The sequence below is a fragment of the Ornithodoros turicata genome, chromosome 2, assembly GCF_037126465.1.
Source record: "Ornithodoros turicata isolate Travis chromosome 2, ASM3712646v1, whole genome shotgun sequence".
In the NCBI taxonomy this organism is placed as follows: domain Eukaryota; kingdom Metazoa; phylum Arthropoda; class Arachnida; order Ixodida; family Argasidae; genus Ornithodoros; species Ornithodoros turicata.
In genome coordinates this window covers 138,218,759-138,244,119 of record NC_088202.1, presented here as the reverse complement: position 1 = coordinate 138,244,119, position 25,361 = coordinate 138,218,759, and the positions used below count along the sequence as shown (strand labels likewise).

The 25,361-nt window shown below is 43.1% G+C and overlaps 1 protein-coding gene across 1 annotated transcript; it reads left to right on the top strand.

Moving 5' to 3' along the window:
- Window positions 1-922: 922 nt before the first annotated feature.
- LOC135385072 (DDB1- and CUL4-associated factor 8-like) lies at window positions 923-24,396 on the top strand. The gene is made up of 11 exons (XM_064614248.1): window positions 923-1,960; window positions 8,938-9,078; window positions 11,111-11,205; window positions 11,428-11,535; window positions 11,636-11,702; window positions 12,190-12,247; window positions 13,715-13,822; window positions 14,477-14,607; window positions 17,139-17,258; window positions 17,329-17,448; window positions 23,896-24,396. Exons 1-11 carry the CDS (start codon window positions 923-925, stop codon window positions 24,010-24,012), a joined length of 2,103 nt encoding a protein of 700 aa, XP_064470318.1. The 3' UTR covers window positions 24,013-24,396.
- Window positions 24,397-25,361: the final 965 nt, after the last annotated feature.

The window sequence follows — 25,361 nt, the reverse complement described above, 5'->3', positions numbered from 1 at the left end:
AATATGTTCATTTAAGAACAACTTAGGAAGCGTGCACTTTGGGGGTTCACTTTGCGCGAGATGTCGCGAAGCATATTGAGAACGACAAGATGAACTGCGGCTAAAATTGCCTTTCTACGTACCTAGGCTTAACTAGTCAAAGCAAAATGGCAGGTGTCCAAACTGTGCTGCATATTTTTCAGCAAGCACATCTGAACCTTATCTGCAATAAGGATAAAAAGCAGTCAAGCGGCCTTTCACAGACCGTAACAGAGTAGGATTTCAGGCTGGGTTAGCAGCTCGGAACGGCCATCGCCAATCAAGTACGAGGTATCTTAACGTGGACGAGTTACGTAATCTGTTTTTACGTTTCATTGATGTGCTTCTTTGGTTAGGTTGAGTAGTTTACGATCCGTGCTACGGATACAGCTGTTCTCTGAATCTGATATGAACAATCACGCCCTGCGTGTGTGATGACGACCTATGAATCTGCAGATCGTTGCTTTCAACGTTGTGGTTGAGTGTTAGTGACATTGTTACTTGCGTTGATTTTAAGTTAAATAGTAATTGCCTCACCAAGTTGTGGTGTAGTGTTTGAATGTGGACGTTTCAGATGCCGCGATGTGCGCAATATAACTGATTTATGTACGTCGATGCATACATACGCATACATATTGCAAGGAAGGGTATTTATAGCCACCGGGAAAGATGTAGCGTGTAACTTGTCTAGATGGTACACGAGAGATGAGAGATGAATCAGACCACTTGCTTTTGGTACACGTTTCTACGCAGGTTGTATACCACATAGGGCACTAACTACACTGCTCTGAAATGCCAACATGCGTGGGTCCGCTGTCACGCACACTTTTACTTAACTACGCTTTTATTTACTTTTTTCATTATTTTCAGCGAGGTAAGATTTGACTGATAGCTATTCATCAAGATGGAACTGGCAAGCAACACCAGCAATCATAAGGACTCTGCTCCAAAACTGGAGGTAGCTGACGGAACGGCAAAAGACCATGGTGATCGTCAGCGGAGGACCCTGCGACCCATGAAGAAGGACGACAGTGGAATTGGAACGGACCCTTCGGACGATGGTGGAGACCCGACCGAAGCGGTCTCGAGGCAGAGCGAAGAGCTGGATGGTCACGATGTAGCCCCGTCCGAAAGTACGCAATGTGCAGAAGAGCACACGGGCATCGCTGAAGCCCCAAAGACTTCGGAGGAACTGAAAGATGACTCGTCGGAAAAGTCAAAGACAACAGGAGACGACGACGACGTCCTCCCGAGCCGCAGTTCGGAAGCTGTCCCGAAAGAAGACGATTCCGATCCCGAATGTTCCTCGGACCGCCCGGAGGGCTCCTCGGCAGAGAAACGACCCACGACCGAAGTCGAGGGCGACGGCGAAGGGTTGCCGGAAGAGAAGAAACAGAAAACTGAGGACAAAGAGAAACAGAAGCGGAAACGACTCCTGGAGCTTCTAGTGCGCACCAAACGTTCCTCGGCCGACTCCCAAGAGAGCGCAGAGAACGGCGCGGGCGAGAGCAGCATCTCCCTGACGACCGAAGATTCGGACGACGACTTGTCGGTGCATAGCGACGACACGTGTCACATGAGTCACGACGGGGAGGACGAAGACGACGTGGCCGATTACGACCCGACGCCAAAGACGCCTCGGCCGGGGTACAAGTGGCACGTGTGGCGCGAGCTGATGCGTCGCGAGTACGGGCGGCGGACCGCTGCGAGCAGCTTCGACGCGTTCCGCGTGGACTGTTACGGGAGCATGCGGATGGTGGAGAGGCTGGAGCTCATGTACAAGATGAAAGGCCACGAGGGGTGCGTCAACGCGTTGCACTTCAACTCCACGGGGACGAGGCTCGCCAGTGGCTCGGACGACCTGTGTGTTGTGGTTTGGGACTGGACGATCGGCGAGCAGGTGCTCAAGTTTGACAGTGGCCACAGAAGTAATGTCTTTCAGGTAGGAACGGAATGTGTGTTTTTTTTTAGCCAGGGTGCGTTATTAGAAGTGTGGACGGACGTCCCATTTGTGTCGACGATTTCTTGGATAACTTTTGTCTTTGGTTAGGTTAGGTTGGGTTGGGTTAGGTTAGGTTTTTTTAACAAGATTACCACACTCTCGTGTCTTAATTTGTGAAGCCGCTCGTTGCATCTTGTGAAATCCCTGATTTTGCAGCGCCGAAGAAATGGTTAGTGGACGGTGTGAGTTGAGTGCCGTCACATTGTGTCCAATAACTACTTATTGGAAGCCATTAATTTGATTTCTCTCGCATTATGCAAAGCACAACCTTCTTGCATTTGACAGGGGGCAGAGAGGTTACAGTTTGGCCCAAGGGTCGCATCTTCTGCTGTGCATGCGGGCCATATTGTCCGCTTAATATGTGGGTAAACGAAAATGTGGTGGAACAGTAGGTGAAGTAACATGGGCAGTAGTAACATAGCGTTCGACTCCAGGCTGTGCTGTCTGAGGTTTTCCCTGGGTTTCCAGGAAGACTTGAGACGGTTGTCAGCCCAGTTCACCCTGAATCCATCCAGGACATGCACTAACCCCCTGTCCCCCAATCCTTCCTGCTGTTCTCCCTGCATCTGTTCACGTCTGTACGCCGCTCACGGCCACAGTTGCTTCTAGGCGCTAACACAAAACTAAAAAAACAAACAAAAAATATTGAAGGGGGCTTCTGCATCCGGACCACTTCTATCCACGCAGGAGTGGCCGGTCGCTATCCCCTTTTTGTGTCCTAAAATGTCTGCGACCATGTCTTCCATGTGCTGCGTAGTCTATTTTTACTGACACCTCAACTTGCTTAACATTGCATGATACAGAACAAGACGCTTTTATATAAATTATAGTAATATTATTATTAAATAAAAAATATTTTTAATATAATTATAGGCGTTATATATTATAGGCATTATATTATATATAGGCATTATATATATATAATTAATTATAATTAATAATTATTTCTATATTTTTGATTTTCAATTTTTAAAAATTTATTGATTAAATATTATTAAATTATTATTATATATTAAAATAATATATAATTTGTATCTGGGTCATTCCATGCCAAACGGACCAGACATTGCACTCGACCATCTCTGATTTCTTTCAAATAAGTTGCGGTCGATTATTCCCGTGCAGCCATTGCCCTCCCGACTTATTTTTGCCGCAAAAATTTTTTCGCACCGTAGCCGCCTCTTTGAACATTGTGATGGGGCATGTGATCTGCCTGGAGAAAAAAAAAAATTCAACGAAATAGTTTTTTTTTTGCAAACGCCAACCAGATCTCTTCTGAGTGAAGGCAAAGCATAATACTTTCGTGCCATGACCCATTAAAGGTTGATAGACACTTTTGATCCAGAGTTTATGCCCTGAGGAAACTGTAAAATTAGGAATTTTTTACGGAGCTGCGCGATTTGTTAGAGCCATTTAAACTGCTTAGCATTGTTGTCTAGGAGGCATAGAACTTGTTAAAAATATTTAGAGGCGCGCAGACTCGAAAGAGTAAGCGGAAAAAAAATATTTAATTTATGAAATATTTCCTTTTGCCACATATTCAGCTGTCAGTTGCACACTGAGGTGATCCTGATCAAAATATGAGACAAATTGCATTTGGTAGTACGCCGCTTCAACATTTATTTTACAAAGTTTTGTCGAAACACTTTTCTTTTTGGCAGCGAAAACATTTTTTGAACTTGACCACCCCCACACTTATCCAGTGTTGCCCCTCAAGGCTGCTTCACCACAAGATGCATTGCCACCGGTACTGCAAAACACACACGGGAACGGCCCTGACTGTTTTGCGTTGCCCGTAAAAACATGTTGTACAAATTAACTTTCGAGGCTCCTGTTTTCTCATGAGAACGGTGCTCTGCGACAGTGCCGTACAGAAGGAGCACTGGAACCAGGGATGTACTTTGTCGACGACAGGTCTGCACCCATTAGATCTAGCTCACTTTGATCAGAGGCACCATTGGCCTCCTCAGCTGGCTCCTTATATTTAGGGAGTGACTTTTTTGGGTTAAATGCCTCTCTCAGATTCGGGGGGTAAAAATCTATTTTTTAATAGATATTTTATATCTATTTAATATTTTTATATAGTATTTTTTAATTTTATATATATATATATATTTCTATAAATTTTTTATATAATATAATATTTTTATATAATGTTTTTTTTATTTATATATATATTTTTTATAAATTTTTTACATAATATGACATTTTAATTATAATATTTTTTAATAGGGAGCTATTTTTAAATCCGTAAATTGGGAGAAATCGGGTGATAATTGTGCCTTCGGGTGTTATCGGGTGTTTTTGTTTCTCCTCTTGTCTATTAAGTGCTTTCCTAGTCTCTCTTTTTTGTTTTTGTTTTTGTTGTTTTTGCGGGATCATGACCTTCCAGCGGTTAATCCCAGAAGGCATAGACAGTGTTGTTGACACACATGGGTGTATTGCTGGGAACGTAGGCGACCCATTCTTTCGTGCGTTACACGTGGCGACGTTCTGTTCGTCTTCATTGGAAACGTCACTTGAGAGGATTTTATAGTGACTGGAATTGAGGAGAAATCGGGTTTAACCCGAAAAAGTCACTCCCTACTTCTACTCAGTGACTTCACTTCCAGTCGGACAGTCAGTTTTAGTCTTCCCATCTGTCATTGTATTCTTCGGTGGTAGCCGAAGGAGTGAAGTCGTCGTTCTCTCCCTGTTTATTGCACTGTAGAGTCGGTGTTGGTAAGCGTTGTATCCGTCATCACTCGAACAGATTTTATTTGATAGCCTGCCTGTGCATGTTGTCATCGAAGTACAGGGTGTGTGCAGAAAAACATGACCCGCATTTAGGCACATAGCTTGTTGCCTACCTAACTAACGAACTTCCGGTGGCACACGATGGCGCATTTATGCGTGCGAAATCTGTAGAAAAATTGTGGAAGCCATACCCAGCTTAAAAAATAAACGGAACAACGAAAATGTCGGCTTCCGTGCATCAGAATAGGGCAACATGGTGGACAACAGGGTGTATGTGAAAGGGCAACATGGTGCACGTAGGAGAGTTATGTTCAAGTACCGCTAGGGGAGCTATCGGTGCATAAATCGAAACGATGTCCCACATGGATGCTCATCGGCAGTACCCCTAGCGGTGCCTGCACATAACTCTCATGAGACCGAAATACACTACCGTGCAGTGTCATGACCGCCCTATTCTAATGCATGGAAGCCCATGTTTTCGCGCTCTGTTTATTTTTTTACACTGAGTATGGCTTCCAGGATTTTTTTGTAGCTTTCGCACGCATAAATACGTGAACTGTGAACTGAACTGTGTCACCGAAATAGGCTGTTCTCTTGAGAACCTGAAGCTTACAAGATTATTTTTCTCTAGATTTTCCTCTATGAAGCTTGGAAGGTTGTTTCTTTTTCTTTTGTTTTTTTTCACTGAAGAACGCAGATCGGGTTGGACCGCTCGGTGTGTGCTCGGCGGCAGCAGTGGCAATGGGTTTCGGGCTGATGCGGCCTTCCAGAGTAACGCCGGATGCGTGTTTGGGTGGTCGAGTTAAAAAAAATTTTCGCTGCTAAAATAAACAGTGTTTCAATGAAGCTTTGTAAAGTAAATGTTCAATATGTGGTAATATGCAATATTTCCGAAGTCGGTAATTTTTTTTCAGCGTGCACTTTGATGCCTGTGCGCCAAAAAATATTTTAACGTGCTTTATGCCTCCTAGACAACAACGCAAAACAGTTTACATGGCTCTAAAAAATTGCGTAGTTCCACAAAAAATTTCTGAAGTTCTCAAAATTTTACAATTTTCTCTGGGCATAAACTCTCGATAAAAAAGTGTCGCTCAACCTTCATCGGGTCTTGGCATGAAAGGGTTATGCTTTGCCTTGACTTTGAAAAGGTTTGGTCGGAATTTGCGAAAAGGCTCTTTCATTAGAATTTTTTTGTCACCAGGTAGGTCACATGCCCTATCGCAATCTTGAAGAGGCAATAAAGGTGTGAAAAAAAAATTTTGTAGCAAAAATAGTGGGAGAGCATTCGTTGCATGGAAACAATGGAGCACAATTTATTTGAAAGAAATCAGGGTTGGTTGAGTGTGATGTCTGGGACGTTTGGTATGGAGTGCCCCATCTGTTAGTTATACTTAGGCATGCAGTCGGGGCAAATTGGCACTTGCACAAATCAGATTGTGTGCATTAAGCAGGGGAAGCTTGCGTACCAGGCTAAATTTTAAATGCAAAGTAGCAGCATGAATACTAAAAGCCTTCTGAAAACCAATTGTTAGCCTGGCGTGAGGTGTAGGAGTAATACCCCAAAACGTGTTTTTTGAAAGTGGTCCCCAGCAGGTGCCGCTTATAGCCCTAGTAGCTTTTGCGCAAAAAAAAAAACTCAAATCATCATCAGCTGGTGCTGCTACATGTTGTGTGTGGTGTGTATTGCAGGCAGCGATTCCTTTGACAGAATCCGCTAATTTGTTTCGAGTAGAGAAACCTAAAGGTAGTCTTCATGTTTCCTAGAGAAGTCCCAGTTCAATTTACAGACCAGCCCATTTTTGGCTAAGCTTCCATTTTTGCAAAACCAGAAGATAGGAAAGAGCCATTTCTAATTTTGTCATTGTAAAAATCATGCAAATCTTGAGGAATAAGTGGCACCAATATTCACAAATGTCATACCAGGGCCTTATTACTTCGTTTCATATTTTCTTGTATTTTCCTGCATGATTGTTGATCATGATCTTGTATTTTCCTGCTTGTGTTGGGATCCGGGGTATCCCAAAATCACGGGACCCCGGCTGTTTCCAAAATCCTGGGTCTTTTTTGAAAATATCCAAGGATATTGCAGTGAATACTGGAAATCTATTGTTGAGGCAGTCACGACGCAGAACAGCGTAACAATCACGGCTTATTTAATTTCCAGCATGTATTTTGAATCGCAGTTCTTCGTCGTTAGCTGCTTCTCAAGCAGTGTAAGAGTGTACATGTCTTTTTCATTCCTCAAGGAGTACCATAAGCAGGCTTTTATCGTTGAAACCTGTGACATACACGCCTTAGCTCCTGCTGTTGCTTTCACCGGCTGTATCGGCGGTGTTGAACTGCCTTTATTAAATTGGCACACACGTGAACAACAGCGTAAAGAAGGAAGAAAAAGCAAACATTCTCAAAAACTAGCCTTTTCATCAACATTAAGCTGTCTGCAGCATTCAGTTCCTGTTGCTTGCCAAGTTTTGAAACTTAAGTAATTTAATTTTGGAAGACGAATTAATATTCAGTGACAGTAGCATATACGAAGAGGGGAGTCAAGCCCTGTATATCACATAAACAAAATACAGAAACCGACACTGAAGATTTTTGTTTAAGTTTAATTTGTACAAGCTTTCACGTGGAGGTCCACGCTTCCTCAGGTACAAAGTGAAGTGGTGACACGCATAAGTATATACAAGGTGTTCAAAATTAAGCTTTCAGTAGCACTTTATAAATAGGCAAACAAAAGAAAACTGGTGCCATTTTTTCTGTTCCGTGAGTAAGAAACGGGTGCTACATAATTAGCACCACCTGTTTCTTACACAAGTAGCATAAAGTTATCATCCGGTTTCCTGTCTTCGCTGCGTTTGCATAGCGCTCGTGAAAGCTTAATTTTGAACACCCTGTATAGTATAGACATATACACGACTAAACACAATGCTGTACAAAGAAAGGGAAGCAGTACAGGATTACAGTACAGCGGTACAGCATTTTGTTTAGTCGTGTCGTTTGTGTCGGAATTTTTAGTCTCTATACTATATATACTTATGCGTGTCATCACTTCACTTTGTACCTGATGCAGCGTGGACCTCCATGCGAAAGCTTGTACAAATTGATCTTAAACAAAAATCTTCAGTGTCGGTTTCTGTATTTTGTTCAGTGACAGTATGAAATAAATGCATGAGCGCTATGCGTGACAGCTGCGAATAAAATCAGTTTTGAGATAAAAATTGTCGCATATTAAAAACTAATGTTTCTACCAACACGCTGTGACAAGGGCTCCGATGACGCGAAACGCACACAGGATTTCTCAGAGTTGCTACACAAAGGCTGTGTATGCGTGCTGTTCCGGTTTTACATCCCCCCCCCCGGGGATTAGTTGGGAAAGATTCAGGAATCCTAAGACTGTAAAAGTGGCCCGGGATTCCAACCCTAATCACTGCAATGTGTGTTTGTCACACTCAAGCTACCAATACTTTGACACATATTGTGTGCCAGCTTCTACACTGTGTTCATCAAGTACACACAAAAACATCGGAGCTGTGACGAAAAATGCACAGTTGCCCAATTTTACCTGACTTTCGGAGGAGTTCCAATCGCTCCGTGCTAGAACACAGCGAACACGTCATCCTGTTACTTTTTAAACGGATCTATGGCTGTACGCGAGATGCTTCTGAACTGTCATCTTCACACTTCATAATGATTGCTCATTTGGTATGCTCCAAAGTATACTTCAAAGTGAAATCTCATTGTACTTACCCTGAGCATAATGTTGCTAGTCTAAACGATTTGAAGACATCTAGTCCATCTAAAAATTATGTAACCAGTTTGTTATTTCCCGGTAGAATTTTCAGTAGAAGGATATTTTAATTTTCCTGAGAGACCACTATCCCTTAGACAGCAAACATAGCAGCTGATAGCTGAGGGCAGAGACCATTTGTTCGGATCTTCTATAAAATTTTCCTGTATTTAAAAAATGTCGATGTGGTTTTTATTGAACGCTGATGAGTAGCCTGCTTTTTCATGTATCCTTCTATTTTCTGTGTCTGTAACTGCTGCTACTGCTGTATTGGATCAGGTACTTATTCAGGGATGCTCTCCCTTTTGTACCTCATTTCCTCCCATTTCCACGTGAAATGAAATAAATCAATGAAATTAAGAAAAAACAAAAACAAAAAATCAAATTTTTGCAGGCAAAGTTTATGCCAATGAGCGGGGACTGCTACATCGTCAGCTGTGCTCGCGACGGTCTGGTGCGGCTCGCGGAGCTTTCCACCACGGGCATATGCAAGACGACGCGGCGCCTGGCACAACACAAGGCAGCTGCGCATAAGGTGAGCTTCTAGCTCTGTTTGTAAGCTCCCACACTTCAACGTGGCTTACAGGGTGTCGGAGCGAACCGAAAACCGGAACCGAAAACCAAAAAAAACGCTATTTTGGTGCGAACCGGAACGGAATCGAAACCGTATACGTTTTTTTCGCTCAGGAGGGAAACCGAAAAACATATTTAACGGTTTTCGTTCCAAAAAAAAACTTCGCCGGTTTGTACTACAGAAAGGCGAATGAAACAGACGTCGTGTGCTCTGAAGTTGTGTCATGGGTACCATACGAGGGTTACGGTTACGGTGGAATGTATGTCTGTATACTATGACCCTTAGGCTCCCTTTGTAATGGTTTATCGTTCGTGCACGCACACAGACTTAGAGGTACATGTGACACTCTAGCAATGTGCCGTACTGTTCGTTCTAATTTAATCCCCGCAAACTGTCCTCAACTAAACAGCGACCCAAGGGGGCTGCATAACGGCTTCTTTATCGGTAATGTTGCGCAACGCGTCCCTTGTTTGAGAGCAGCTAAGTTGAATACATTTACGTATACGCGAGGGCAAGCCCGTGCAAAGTGGCAACTGTTTTGTGGACAGGACACGAAGAAAATAAAACGGAGCCGTCGATTGCGTTTGTGAGTGAAGGTGTTCCTGGATTTGCGTCGTACTCGTGCGGTGGTACTTGCTGGCTAGACAGTAGCAACAGACATTCGGATGGGACGCGATCGCTCCAACCCAGCAAGAAAGTACTTTACGTATGACATCACGACAAACAAGTCCGTTTGTAGCATGTGCTTCAAGAAAGGAGAAAGCCTATTTGAACAGACAGTAACCTACAGGAACCAGGAGCTACCAATTTCACAGCTGTCTATTAATATTAAATACCATGTATGCGGAATAAACGGGTTTACATTTTGTAACGTTGATTTTTTTTGTGGGGATAAATATTCCCAGCAGAAGCGGAACCGGTTAAAAACCGGTATGAACCGTTATTTTTTTGCTCCGGAGCAGAACCGGTACCGGATCGTTTATGATGTAACCGGAACGAAAAACGTTTCGGTTCGACACCCTGGTGGCGTATACTTTGACAACAAAATCGCATGAAAGCTACCAGCCTATAGTCTGGCTCTTGGAACTATGTTATGCTAGTTGTTAAAACAGCACAAAGTACCATGTGATACGTAGCATCAACTGTATTTTGGATTTGTAGGCACTTTACTTCTATGTTATGGAAGTCATGAAAGATTTTATATTGGTATAGTATATCCGTCAGCCTAGATGCGCAAGTACTTGCCGCAGAAAATTGCAGGATTTCTGATTCCCTGCCGCAGAGTTTGGGATTTGCCGCAGTGGGAAAAACCGGGCCTTACACATGTGACTGCCAGCTGTCAAGTGTGATGCCTTTACTGGCTTTTCTTGATGGCCAGACGTAATCCACATGTCTGCTGTCACAGCACACAGTGTGCTGGAAGCTGGTGTAAGGAAAGTCGAAATGTCAACTGAAATCTAAAGCAATTCCTTTTTGTGAAGTTTGTGAAGCTGAAGCAATTTTTAAGCATGACAGTTATTCTGCTTCAATTTTTTTTCTGTTTAAACATTTTTAAGAGACAGTGAGTGACTTTGCAGATAATGCCATGAATATTTCTGAAAGGTACCATAAAAAAGTTACTCCTTCACAAAAGTGGTTCCTCTATCTGACATTGTGACCTCGCATGTTCAGAAATAGTACAACAAACGCTGTAAATAATATGCAAGACACTCTAATAATTTGCAGTGCCTATAAGCCGGTCACATTGTGTATTTCATGTTTGCGTAGCTTTGTATACACTTCTGTATTTTCATAAATGCATATTTGACGTCACATTTGTTGCAGCAAAATTTGCATTCTTCTTTACCATGCTTCAGTACCGTGTTTCATTTAACAGTCTCTCCCATTGTGTCTAATCCCATGTTCACCATTTTTGTTGCCTGAAAGTACTGACATTCACCTGAACGATGCAAGAATTAGTAACACTTTGGTTTTGGTCATCTTTTTTTTGCAGTTGGCCATAGAGCCAGACTCCCCACACCACATCCTCAGCTGTGGTGAAGATGCCTACGTGTTTGGAATCGATCTGAGGGAGAGCACTCCAAACAAGTGTGTAGCGCATTATTTTGTTTTAATATATTATAGTGCTGTTACATAGCATCAAGGTTATAACAGCCCATGCAGCTCTTTTTCTTCTTCTTCTTCTTCTTCTTCGACATTGCTTTCCGTTACCGATTGCTGAACAGCAGGGCAAATGTGCTAATTCTTTGTAACTGGATATAATTGTTGGGAGACCATTTGTGCATTAACTGCTTGTGGTTATATTTGCAGGCTAGTCCTGGTGAAAGAGAAAGATAAGAAAGTTCCTCTATACACAATATTTATAAATCCTGGAAATACAAACGAATTTGCAGTTGGTGGCAGAGATCACTTCGTAAGGTGCATTCGCTTTCGTAGTTTCAAAAACTCCATTTTTTTTCTTCTTTCATGCGTGACCGGGTCTCTCAATGCGACGTCTCGTTTCTTGCTTTTCTTTCAGGGTGTACGACAGAAGGTTTACCAGTAACGGCACCTCCACGTTAAAAAAATATTGTCCTCATCATTTGGTAAGCCCTGAAATTTGTTGCCTAGTCCACGTTGCAAAAAAAAATTGTGTGCATGTTTTTGGTTTGACTTTGAATTGAATTTGAATTTATTCAAGATAAGCGAATGTAAATTACACTGGCTATGTACAAGGGATGGCCTAAAAGCAGCAAGACTGCTGCTTGTTGCTTTTGTGCTTTTAGATTTGGATTTGTGCTTTTGCATTTGTGAACATAAATTTTTGTACTCGATGGTATCTCGGACAAGCTTATTCACGCCGTTGGGCATCCCAAGTAGCTGGGGCTCTATATTTTCAGTGCTTTTTTGTGGAAGGAATTTGGTGTGTCTCTCTCTGTTCTTTTTTTTTTTCTTCTGAATTTCTATTAATTTTACATCATCAACTTCATTTAATGAGTGAGACAGTAGCTCACGAGAGAATAGCTCAATAGTGCAAAGACCAAAAAGTTTGAGACCTGCACCTTTTCACTATAACGGGCCAACTCTTTGCAGCAAGGCAGTGACATTCGGGCTAGTGTGTCTTGTGTGGTGTACAACTACGACGGCACAGGTGAGTTGGAATGACAGTGATAGATTTTTCAGAATCAAAGAAGGCAGCCCACCGCCATACGCTGATAGGGAATGCTGAAGGTTCTGTCATGTGCATTTGTTTCCTGCATGACATTCCTAGAGCCTGAAGTTTTCGGGAAATATTCTTTCCTACATTCGGGGGGTAAAAATCGGGTAAATAAACTTGCGCACTAAATTCATGCGAATTCAGGTGAAAAAAAACTTCCAGTACGCTAAATTCGGGGAGAAATCGGGCTCAGTTATTCAAACTAACTGTAGAGGTTTGGTACAAACGGTGATGTAACTGCATTTTTCTGCCAAACAAGTAAGTTATTGCATTCCCACAGAGATCCCAGTGAGGGCAATTTGCCGGGTAAAAATCGGGGGTTTCACCCTAAAGAGGCAACCTTCAGTTCGGGGAAGAATCGGGTGAAACCCTAAAACTTCAGGCTCTAGACATTCCCTGTCATGGTTCCCTGTCTCCCCTGTCTTTCCCTGTCTGTGTCATGGTTGAAGCAGACAGGCAACTTGATAGACAAGATGGCGTAGACACGGGCAAGCTGGTGGATCATATCCATGATGAGTAGAACCTGAGCTTGGGCCAAGAAGAAACATGACGCACAGACGTCCGTTTGTCTTGTTTCTTCGTTGCCCAAACTCAGGCACTACTCATCATGGACGGGCAAATTGTTTTACATATTTAAAACTGCCTTTTGGGCCTCTTGGCACCTCCACGGATGTGGTTAAAAGCGCTAAAAGGGGAAAGGACAAACCACAAACACCGAGAGCCAGCTCTCAACTGTTTATTCACAATTCCTGCAGATCAAGCCGACAGAAAACTGTCACCCAATAGGACCGAAGCTGCGCTCACTCACCTGTCCCCTGTCATTCAAACACCTTTATTTATTTGTTTATGTATTATTTTATTTGTTTTTTTTATTATCATGCCCACCAACAGAAAGATTCCGTGATTGTGAGCATGAGTGGCAATGTTCATCCGTCCCCTTTCTCCCAAGTGCCATTTGTTGATGTAACATGATGATGGGATGATGTTTAGCATTATTATATGTTCATACCTGTAGAGGCATGTATCCACTAAATCGGGCACATAGCAGGTCAGCACTGCATGCTTCAGGGTCCCTGTTTTTAGCATTCTAACCCGAAGCCCGTGAAGGCAAGATTGAAGCAGAAGCTTTGGGTCGAGAGCTGCCGACTTTTGGAACACACACTATTCTACCAGTAGAACAATCTCTGTTCGAAATATTATTCACCATAATGTGGATTTTGCTATGCAGCACTAGCTTGCTTTCCATTAGTGTTCCTTGGCACCAGCTAAAATATCACTATTGGGCAATGTTGTCAACACACTGTGCGTATGATTGATCATATATGGGTGCAATATAATGCTGCTGCTTGGTATTGTCATATGCAGTTTTCAGCACTTAACCTGCTTAAATATTTGTACCAGAAATCCTGTCGTCCTACAATGACGAAGATATCTACATCTTTGACTCCGCTCACTCTGATGGGGCGGATTACGTGCACCGGTATAAGGGACACCGGAATAGTCAAACTGGTAGGCTTACTTCTGCTCTCTATTTGTCTGTTTTTATAAACACTTTTTTTTTTTATCTAAAGGTCACGAACCGAGTGAAGTGAGATGTCAACGAGAAAAAATTGATAATGACCACAATTAAATAATTAGCTTAAATAGTTATGAAGCACTTAAGTTAGTTAGACTAATTGGTTTGTAATTAATCAGTCGTTAAGAATTTCTCGATTAAGTACTTAAATAATTGCGATTACATTTGGATTACACACCCAGGCAACACACCATCATTGGTCCAATATTGGTCCAGTATTGGCAGCCAACATATGTTACACTGGTCCAATATTGGCCATGCAACTCGGTCCAATATTGCGCCAATGAAACTGCCAATATTGGTCCAATGTTGCCAGCCCGTGGTGAACCAATAAAAATATGAATGATCTGTAGCTCTAGTAACTGCAGTTGGGCAAAGAATAACAATATAGAACCAATAAACCGCCATTTATTGGCTCTTCATTGGCTTGATTGGGCCTCCTTACGCCCAATGAAACCAGGATAGCGCCAATATTGGACCAATATAGTGTGCTGCCTGGGCAGTTATTGCGAAGTGCCCGTCAGAATGAGAATATGTAACTCAATCACGTTTCGCCTGTAACGAGAACATCTCTGCTTGATTTCCAGTGAAAGGCGTGAACTACTTCGGTTTACGAAGTGAATACGTTGTGAGTGGCAGTGACTGTGGCTACATATATGTGTGGGACAAGGAGACTGAGCACATTGTGCATTACATGCATGGAGACGAAGAAGGCGTGGTATGTTTACGAGTTTCATTACTTTCCCAGCACGTTCTTATTTATCTCGTAAAAGTGTGTGCCTAGTTCTAGACGAGATGCTGGATGGGAGAGGCAGCAAGAGTGCAACTATGTCGAGCAAACGACACTGCGGTTTCGCATTGGCGACGTAGAAAAGGACGTCGTAGTTGTTTGCGAAATTTTCCACACGTTTGTGTACATTCGCGACAGTTTACTAAAAGGAAGGACAAGCGCAAGGGGCAGAACAGTGGCGACGGAATGGAATGCAGACGACGAGGCCTGTGTACTGGCCATGACCTACCAGATTACAACTAGAGCCTGAAGTTTTAGGGTTTTTCCCGATTCTTCCCCGAATTTGCACCCCGAATTGAAGGTTGCCTCTTTAGGGTGAAACCCGATTTTCACCAGGCAAATTGCCCTCTCTGGGATGTCTGTAGGAATGCGCCAACTTACTTGTTTGGCAGAAAAATGCAGTTACATCACTGTTTGTACCAAACCGCTACAGTTAGTTTGAATAACTGAGCCCGATTCCTCCCCGATTTTAGCGTAATGGAAGTTTTTTAACTCGAATTCGCATGAATTTAGTGCACATGTTTATTTACCCGATTTTTACACCCCGAATTTAGAAAAAAATATTTCCCGAAAACTTCGGGCTCTAATTATAACGACCATGTCATAATCGGCAGCCGCTAGCGGGAGCTCGTTCGCACGATCCGCTAGGGGCGCTGCTCGTCGGCCCGCGAGATCTACGTCGTGATTGGACAATGGAAATATGAATTTTGAACCCACAGAAGCGGACTTACAGTGAAACCTCGTCAATGCGTACCTGGCGGAGACGCGAAAAAAATGCGTACTAAGCGGTAGTACGGCTTAACCAAAAACTCAAGATACAAGTCCACGTACCTGTCTAATGGAAGAAAAATGGAACACGTTCGACAAAATGATGATAGATATCGCCGTTCATTCACTTTGCAACAAGGTAGTCCGTTACTTTCGCTTCGTACCGAGGCGGCCTTGCAGCGCAATGATTGCGGCTTCAAATCCACCAACATTACTGGCGAGCTGTTCAAGAAGTCCCCGTTTTCTGGCAAACTGATCGATGGTATGGATGACGTCCAGTTTGTCCTTGGTGTTCAGGACACGGTGGCATGTGCACTGTCCCACAAGCCAACACAAGTGACATGGAAGTGACAAGAAGTGAGAAACGAAACCATAAAAGGGGGAGGAGGTTCGGAGCCTATGTGCTCTCTCCACTCTGCGGGAGAACGACCTCTCCTCCTCGCAGGAGTGACTTATTGGCGTTGCTCCGTCTCTGGAGGAGCCACGTGCTTCCAAATCTTTGTTTCTGGTAGGGGAGGAGCTAGTTTTTTAGTTCTGCACGGTCTGTTTCAGGACGAAAAGTATGTAGAGCAGCGAGTACAGTCACATTGAAGAGACTGATTGTGGATGCATGGATACTTGTACGAGGGGCGTTCAAGTCAAACCGGGACTTTCTGTCTCCTGAGTGTACAAATGGCTCGCGCTACTTCTTTTTCGTCATTTCCACACGTGACAGGCCTCCGCGTTCACCACATGGTGGTCCAAAGTTTGTGCAAAACAGAAGACACGCGCTGGACAAGATGGCCGACAACGAGGTGAGCGCGCACATCGAACAGCGAATTGTCACGAAGTTTCTCGTGAATGAAGGCTTAAAGTCATCTGAAATTCACAGAAGACTTCAGGCTCGGTATGGCCACGATACACTTAGCCGCAGCAAAGCGTTTGAGTGGTGCAAACGGTTCCGAGACGGCCGTACATCAGTGCAGGACGATCCCGGCCGGGGAGGCTCAGAGAACGCTGGGACAAGTGCATTAGTGTAGCTGGAGATTACGTTGAAAAATAAAACTAATTTCTCGCCTCCAAGTTCATTTTACTTTTGCGAAAAATGAAAAGTCCCGGTTTGACTTGAACGCCCCTCGTATATTTAGAGCTGCTTGCATGACTGAGTTTTTGTGCGATTGGGACTAGCTGACCACACCTAGTCTTTTTAAATTATTTGGTTATGAAGATGATTTCGTTCAATCTACAGCACAAAGCGCGGAGCTTTTTCCTGCAATTTTGGTGCAGCGTATATATAGGGCCTGACTTTTTCGGGTTTTATTTTTGGCCAAATTCGAGGGGTAAAAATCGGGCGATATTTTTCACTTGAAAATTCGGGTGTATTCGGGTTAAATCCCGTTACGGCATATTCTGTCGTCAGGAATTCGGGTGCATTCGAGTGATTTTTATTTGTTTAATAAAAATTTGTCTTAACATGGAGCTAATGTTTAGCAATGTTATCAAACTTTATTTTAATGCACGCTTATGAGTGTGCCACGCGACCCGGATGTTTTCGGGTAGATTCGGGTTAAACCCGAATTTTACAGATTTCGTTCGGGGGGGTAAATATCGGGCGGATACGGGTTTAACCCTAAAAAGTCAGGCCCTACGTATATAATGTGTAAAGTGGGCTATCCAGAGGCCCGTGTGACATTGCGACACGCAATTTCCAGGTGAACTGCTTAGAACCTCATCCGAACTGCCCCATCCTTGCAACGAGCGGTCTGGACGAAGACGTTAAAATATGGGTGCCTTCCTGCGAGACTCCACCAGACATGACGGGCCTCAAGAAGGTAAGCGTGACTGCCTTTTTTTTTTTTTTTTCAGGTTGAAACATAAAGTGTCTTTTTCGGAACGTTCCAGAAAATTTGCCAGAACATGAAGGAGAGGGAAGACGAAAGGAAGCGAGAGGGCCGAGACACCATTGACAGCCAAATGCTGTGGTATCTTATGCAGCAGCTTCACCGCTCAGCTCGAAGACGTGTATGTATATATATTTATTTATTTATTTATTTGAAAGATACTGCCGGCCATCTCTTGATGGCCATGGCAGAGGAGGCGAGTACACTACATACAACACATACAACATACAGCTATACACAGTGCAAAATGTCAAGGGTTAAACATCTGAAGGCAAGAAAGAAAGTTAGTCTACAAGACCTTGTAAAAACTGGGTTGGTGATGAAATTTGTGTAACACAAGAGGGCAATTTGTTCCATTCTCGTACAGTGCGAGGAAAAAAAGAAAATTTAAACACATCTTTATTGCAACGAAACTCACGGATTAATTTACTATGTTTCAGTCTTGTGGATCGGCTCGAATTGTAAGTTAAGTAATCGCAGAACTTGAGCCCATTAGTACCGCTGACTATATCGTGCAAAAACTTGAGACGCCGAATTTTCCTTCGTTGAGCCAAGGTTGGCAAACCAGATTTAGCATAGAGTGAAGTCGAAGATGTGTGCTGACCATATGCATTATATATAAATCGAAGGGCTTTTTTCTGCACAGATTCTAGCATGTTAGTATGCGTCTGTACGTAGGGATCCCAAAGAATATCCGCGTACTCTAAAATTGGCCGCACTAACGTAGTGTAAGCCGTCAGCTTCGTTGCAGGCGTACAGTGGCGCATCGTCCTCACATATCTCGCATATCTCGCTCGCTGGAAGTAGTAAGCCCTGCAAAAAAACGTAGGAATAATGTAGGCCCACACGATTTATTTATTTATTTATTGTCGGTGCCCACCAACAGCTGAAGCCTACAGGGAGGTGCACTTCAATTGACAGTGATGGCCATTAACTACTTCTACAGTAGTTTAACTATAACTACTAACTACTTTGCCATGGAGTAGTTTAACTAGTAGTTCAACTACTTTTCAGGGGAGGTAGTTAAAACTACTTCTTTAACTACTGCAATGTATTTTAACTACATCTATAACTACTTAACGTTGTCCATCAACACCAATCCCATTCTATAGTGTTCTTGGACACCGAAATAGGAATCACAAGCAGCGATAAAAGAAGATTTAGTACACATGCACGGCACAATTGCTCTGCACCTCCGTTCTCATCAAACAAGTAGCTCAAGGTAAAAGTCGGAAGCACAATCGTGCCGTAAAACTTGCGGCAAAATCAGAGGTAGTTGGCGCCTGCAGTAACCTAACTACTGTAGTTAACTACTCGAAATAGTAGTTTAGCTAGTAGTTGCCACTACAATTCTGCAATTAGTTGATAACTACTTTTTAACTACAATCAGGTAGTTTAACTACATGTAGTTAACTACTGGCCATCACTGCTAATTGATACAAAATACCAATACGGTAAATAATACAGATAAAACACAAAAAGTGCTACGCAACATTAGACACACAAACAAGAATGGACAGCAATTCTAAAAACCTTAAAATCAGAAAAAATATCAACATCATTATTTCGGGAGGCATTGTAAAAACACTGCATTCGAACAATCGGAGAAGATACGTAAGGGAAACCAGGGTAAAATGTATGCTAGCTATTGTAACATGCACATTTTATTATACTGCAGTCGTGTCTCATATGGACACTTCTGTCCCTCACAAAAACTGTCCATTAAGCGAGTCATCCATATTATTGAATCAACAAAAAACAAAATTTATTGCCACAAAAAATCGGTAATCAGTGCTAGGTTACACGTATAATGTTGTGCACGATTTGACTTGACTTGTCTTGACGCGTGCTGAGAATGTGTACCGAGTACAGTTTAACCTCTTTGTAGTAAAGCTGGTCAGGCAACTATAAAACTTGACTATATCAGTATCTTCACTACATCAGTATTCAGTTCATGGGTGGGGTTTCAATAGATTGGGAGTGCAAGTTTACTTCACTATAACCAAATATTCACTATATCCAGGTTCACTATACAGGGGTTCTACTGTACTTACGAATGAAATGTTATTCCCGTGACAGAGCTGCTTTCCGTTGAACGAGAGCCACAGCCGGGACGGGAACACGTTACCATAACGTTGCCGTAACGTTAAGAACTGTACATGAGTTTGGAAAAGCACGGAGAGCAGCGTGAACAACAAAGCGATGCAAAACCGAAACTTTAGAGAGGCCCACGTGGTGGACAGGATGTATTGGCTGTTTTGACTCGAGCGACCACCAGAGGGGTCCCACGCATATATGTTGGAAACGGACGCTCCTGTGTTTCCTTCCTATGTGTGGAGGCCATTCTAGAATTTTCCTATGTGTCTCTCTGACCTCTTAGTCTTTGACCTAACAAAAGGAACAATATGAAAGAAAAAAAAATTATTGGCCCTGTACAAGATACTATTTGGACAGTCCTATTTTCCTGTTCCATGCCGGGAGATACTTTATCAAAGATGACCGAAGCTCCTTCCTTATCGGTGCTGTCCACAATAGCTAGAGAGAAATACATAGGCTTCTGTAGGGTTGGTACCCTTTTGCACTGTCCATTGTCCGAAAATCAAATTTCACAGCTCCATTGTAAAAGATTCATTGCCAGAAAAAGTTTTCCATATTAACGGAGTCCATACTAATGAGGCACGACTAATATGCGATAAAGTGCCGAAATAAAATTACGGCCCCATGGTTGACGTGAGAATGATATGTGGACAAAGTCAAGCACGGTACGGTCCCGCTAATTTGACTGAAGTTAATTCTGTTGTACTAGCATAGCATTGAATCTGGGTTGTTGGTACGTGTACACCTTCAACAGCTCGTTTCATTATCGTCGTACTATGTTTTAGAATTGAAGTAGTTGAAGAGGAAGAAGAGGTTGAAGAAGAAGTTGAGAGTTAGCAGGTGCCTTGTCCTTCTTTGTGTGTGTTTGCTTCTGAATGTTCAAGACGTAATTCTGTTGCTGTGGAGTCCTGCCGCAATTCAATTTATCAACCCAGAGGATCATGTGACATTGATACCGCAATGTACGGACTACATTCTTCACTGGCGGAGATATACGTCTGTGACTGGGGCCCTCGAGTTGTCTCGGGGTATATGTAGTTGGGTGGCCCCTCCTCTGTTCACCTCCTGTCCTGCACGGAGACGCATTGCCATAGCACGTTGAGTTCCGTTAGTTTCCGACCAGGGATTTCCCTACACCCCCCTCAGGGGGGGTGTACACACTCCCTGCATTTTTGCAACACCCCCCCTGAAATTTCTCAGGTGACCCCACTGAGCTCGGCCACCAACACGTTGCGCCTTACTGATTACTTACGCCCCCCCCCCCTGAAAGCTCAGCACCCCCCCAGCAGTGAATTTCTGGGGAAATCACTGTTTCCGACTTAATTCCATTGTTCGCTTAAAGGAGCACTGAAAGGTCAATCGATAAATTTTTCGTTTTTGGCTGCATTGTGCAAGAAATAACCTGCTCGTGGTGGCTCCTGATACCCGGCTTGTCAAATGAAGCAGGGTTTTGAGCAATGCCAATGACTCTTCCTTGTTCCTCTAAGTCATGCCTAAATAACACAGGTCTACAGCCATATTGTATTGTGTGAGGCAGATCTATACATAGTATAACCTTTGAGTGATGTCTGTATATTGTCCAGCATAGTTTTGCCTTATGTCCATCATCTGTTGCCTTCCCATAGCTGGCCTGGCAATATTGGTAAAATAAATAAATAAAAAATACATTGCTTCAGACATAAGAACAGCTGAACTGACCTAATTTTGGGGTACTGAAAACAAAAATGATGCTTAAAATAGCTATGTAATTGGCTGTTTTGTTCAAGATTCACGGATGCGAGTCTTGCGCACTTTCGAAAAACACACACAGGGACACAACACTGTGTCCAAAAAAAAATTATCCACTCTGCCTCATTGGCATAAAGTTGGCTCCATAAGCCACTACCGTGAGCAAAAGTTAAAAACAACACAGAAACTGAGTCTATAACGTTTATAATGCATGGCATCCACGATGTGCCACGAGCAGTGCACGATTTCACTAGGGTATTGCGACTATACAGAAAAGGTACAAGTGTAAATGGCAACCATCAACACTACTGCTAGACAGTGAGAAGCCCTAATAGAATACCTGAATGCAGGAGACCGGTAAAGAAGAGTCAAGGAAGCCAGTGAATGGGGACAAAGTCTCGTACAGTGATTCTCAATACTGTTTGGACATTTCATAGTAAATTTAGTTACCGCTGTGTTTCCTCTAAATATATTTGGAGTAATTTGTGTAACAGACTATGCACAGCTTTATGTTTTCAGAAATAATACTGTAGAAAAGTAATGATTGCAAAGTCCTGCGCATTATATCAACACAATTTACGCAGTAGTAGTAATATGAAAAAATCGACGGTATTACAGAAACTGGACCGATTTAAATGTTTTCATTGTCATATTTGAATTCGGCACGTCAGAATCGGTAAGAAATTATGTTTTTCATTTCTGGACAGTACAAGTTTTAAAAATACGGAGACCTGTGTTGTCTACACAGTTTACGTATAACAACGTAGAAACATTCACCTTTTGACCATTTTAATTGTCGTGTTTGAATTCAGCACAGCAAAGTAATTCGGAAACGGCACATTTCATTTCTGAAGCATGCAAGCTTTAAAATGATTGATTGATTGATTTTAATTGATTAATTGATTGATTTTAATTGATTAATTGATTTTAATTTACTATCCTTGCGTTTGCTGACCAAGAGCGATGGAGGCTTCGCCTCCTGGATGCCGGCCAATAGGAGGACGCAGAGGCCAGGCACTTCCCAAGCCTCTGCTCTCGCCTAAGAGATGGCGCAGCGTTACCGTTGTTTCGCCTGCCGCAAGGCTTCTGCCATGGCGCACCAACCTAACAAACTGCTTCGTCAACAGCTACCGCTGTTTTGCCTGCCTGTTATACGTGCGACTCCCGCTTGGCCTCGTTCCCACGTTCAGATTGATGCGCCATGGCAGAAGCCTTGTGGCAGGCGAAATGACGGCAGCTACACTCCCGTCTAAGCCTCATTCAGCACGCGACACGCGAAACGACGGTAACCCGGCGCTATCGCTCGGGAAGTGCCTGGCGTCCGCGTCCTCCCATTGGCTGGCATCCAGTGGGCGGAGTCTCCCTCGCTCTTGCTTAGCAAACGCAAGGATAGAAAAATTTGCAGACCAGTGCAATTCGTCGTACGGCTATCGTCGTAATAACCTTTTTCTATTTATTTAACCTTATAAATTTATTTAACCTCCTTGAATTCTTACAGAATCGGGCAGCTCGCTTCATTTTATCAGACTATTCTTTTCCGTCCAGTATTACGTCTTTAAAGGCCTCTATCAATCTTCCTCCTCTTGCACACCGTAGGAAATTCTTTTGTCCGTGTTTATTCCATAAATTCTACTATACCAAAAACCGTCCGTCCAGGGTACATCACTATGGCCCACTACATCTCCCCTGGGATCGGTCATGCCCATAAAATCGACCGCATTCCACGTCGTGCATCTCGTTTCCAATTTTCTTTCTTCCCCAAAACCACCAGTGCTTGGAACGACCTTCCCCAGTCTGTCGTAGCTAACTCGGACTTTTCAGTTTGTCGCAGCCAGCTAGCTGCTAGTTTTGGTGTCTAATTTCCCTATCATCGCATATGTTTTCTTAACGTTTTCACATGAGTGTTTTTTTTGTTTTTTTTTAAGTGTTTAATTGCTTCTTTTCTGTATTATATACAGTCAACCCTCGATTTATGAACCTTCGATTTATGAATTCCCTCGTTTTATGAACACGAGCACAGGGAACCAAACTTTTTCCATTCATTTTTCCCTCGTTTTATGAACCTCGATATTCGAATAATGAACGGAATTTCTGGGAACCAACTAGGAGTTGCCCAGCGTTTTTGCCCTCAATTTATGAACGGATCGTTCCAATGTCAACAGAAACCTTCAAAGGGATTATTCCGTGGTCTTATGAATGACGCCTGAACGGACAAATCGTTTTCCAGGTATTGCACCCTCGGTTCTTAACCCCTCGAAATCCGAACAACAAACGGGTTTTCCGGGGTCGCACAACGTGCGACCAAGTGTTCCTGACCTCGGTTGATGAATAAGGTGGTCGCTGTCACCCGGAGATTAATAAACGGAGGTTAAAAATCATGGAGGAAATCCGAGACCAGTCCAGTGCGAATGTGGTGACATCTCTTATTTCCAAGATTGACACAGCAGAAGGCATGGTCAAAAGCAAAATTACACAATATATGGCATTATAAACACAATCCCAATTCGGAAATACTGTTGCATTTGCTCGATAGTGCTCAGTTAACTGAATTTCCGATTTATGAATCCCTCAATTTATGAACGATTTTTCGGGGAACCGAGGGTGTTCATAAATCGAGGGTTGACTGTACTTGCTGATGTAACCTCCCCCTCACACAATGCCCCCCCGAGGGCACGTGAGGTATTGTCATAAAAATAAACAAATAAATAATACTGACTGGGTGCCCACACTGCATGCATTTCAGGCTCACCGCGATGGAGCTGAAGCAAACACGAGTTCTGATAGCGACGGAAACAGCGACGACGAGGACGACGGCGACGACATGGACACGCAGCACTCGGTCCAGTGTGTGCAGTCGTGACATGCGACGGGCTTCGTGAGATCGGTGGTCCCGTAGCGTGCGTCACCTTATTTCTTGCTGTTGGCGGAAGACGACCGGACTTTGCAGGAGGCGGATGCAGACACGATGTACGCGCGTGCAAACGGACATTCATGTCGGAATAGAAAGCCGTGTATAAACTTATTTGTGTGGCCGTCGGCAGGTCATCTTCTACCAGTTTATTTGGTTTTTGTTTTTTTTTTCTTTCTCCAGAGTTGATTATTACTATGTATATTAAAAAAGACTAGGATGATAAGTATGCAGTGCAGGATGCGTATAGTGTGTAGTGCAGTGTGGGACCTGCGAGAGCGTGAGGGCAGCTATCCTAGATTTTTACGGCTGATACGGATAATTCTGTAGCCGTGTTAGCGTTGTACGCTGCGAAGCAGCGTAACGTTGTAATGAAAAAAAAAAATTAAAACTCTGGATAATAGAGACGGAAACGTGTGTAACGGGGTGCAAATAAACGCTTCTCCGACCCGGTCATGGGAAGCTGTATAAAAGTTGTAACCCTAACGTGTTACATGGTTGACGTGTGTGGCTGAACAGGAGGCAGTGACACCTTCAACAGGGAAAAAACAGCGTAGACTGGACTGAGAGGAGAGACATGAACGCACAGCGAGCACTTACTAACAACTGAGTATTCATCTCCAAAGGTGAACACTGGGAGAACATGGGAGGGAACATTTCCCTTTCCTCCCCTGTCCTTCCCATCTTCCCCTTTGGGGATGAATAAAACCCTGTATGTGTATCTTGTCTCCATCCAGTTTTTTTTTTTTTTTGCACTGTTTTTTCCTTGTTCAGGAACATGGCGAATTTGCAATACTCAAGATTTACATTCTAATTAGAAGTGAAATACAGATAACCATTTTCTGGGGAGGCTCATTCAAAAGTCTCGGCTTGCCTCAGCTGTCTCTATACAAACTCTGTTCGAACAAGTATTATCGTGTCACCGCAGCCCAACCTGCCAAGTGATTCCTATATCTGAGGATTTCTTACACCCACTTGTGCTCTATCATTGACATTTTGATCTGCACTAATCAACGAACAGTTACAACATCATAGCTTCTGACGGTTGTTCAGTATTAGCCGTGATAACTAGGATACTTGCCCGTGAATTCTCCAGTGTTTCTCTCTGCACGGATGAAAGATTACAGGCCTTGCTTTTTGGTCTAGCGGCTACAAATTCATACACACACGACTCTTGTTGCGAAGTATATTCCTGGATCATTGTTGCATCTGTCATTTTTTTTTATTAGGTTTATTGTTATTTTAAGAAAATATTGCAGTAACAGTATATTCTAGGAGAATTTCTGTCATACGAACCTAGA

Coding starts and splice junctions, on each gene's coding strand:
- LOC135385072 (XM_064614248.1), top strand. CDS start 923: ATGGAACTGGCAAGCAACACCAGCAATCATAAGGACTCTGCTCCAAAA. Junction 14,608..17,138: donor ATGGAGACGAAGAAGGCGTG/GTATGTTTACGA, acceptor CGCAATTTCCAG/GTGAACTGCTTAGAACCTCA. Junction 17,449..23,895: donor ACCGCTCAGCTCGAAGACGT/GTATGTATATAT, acceptor CATGCATTTCAG/GCTCACCGCGATGGAGCTGA.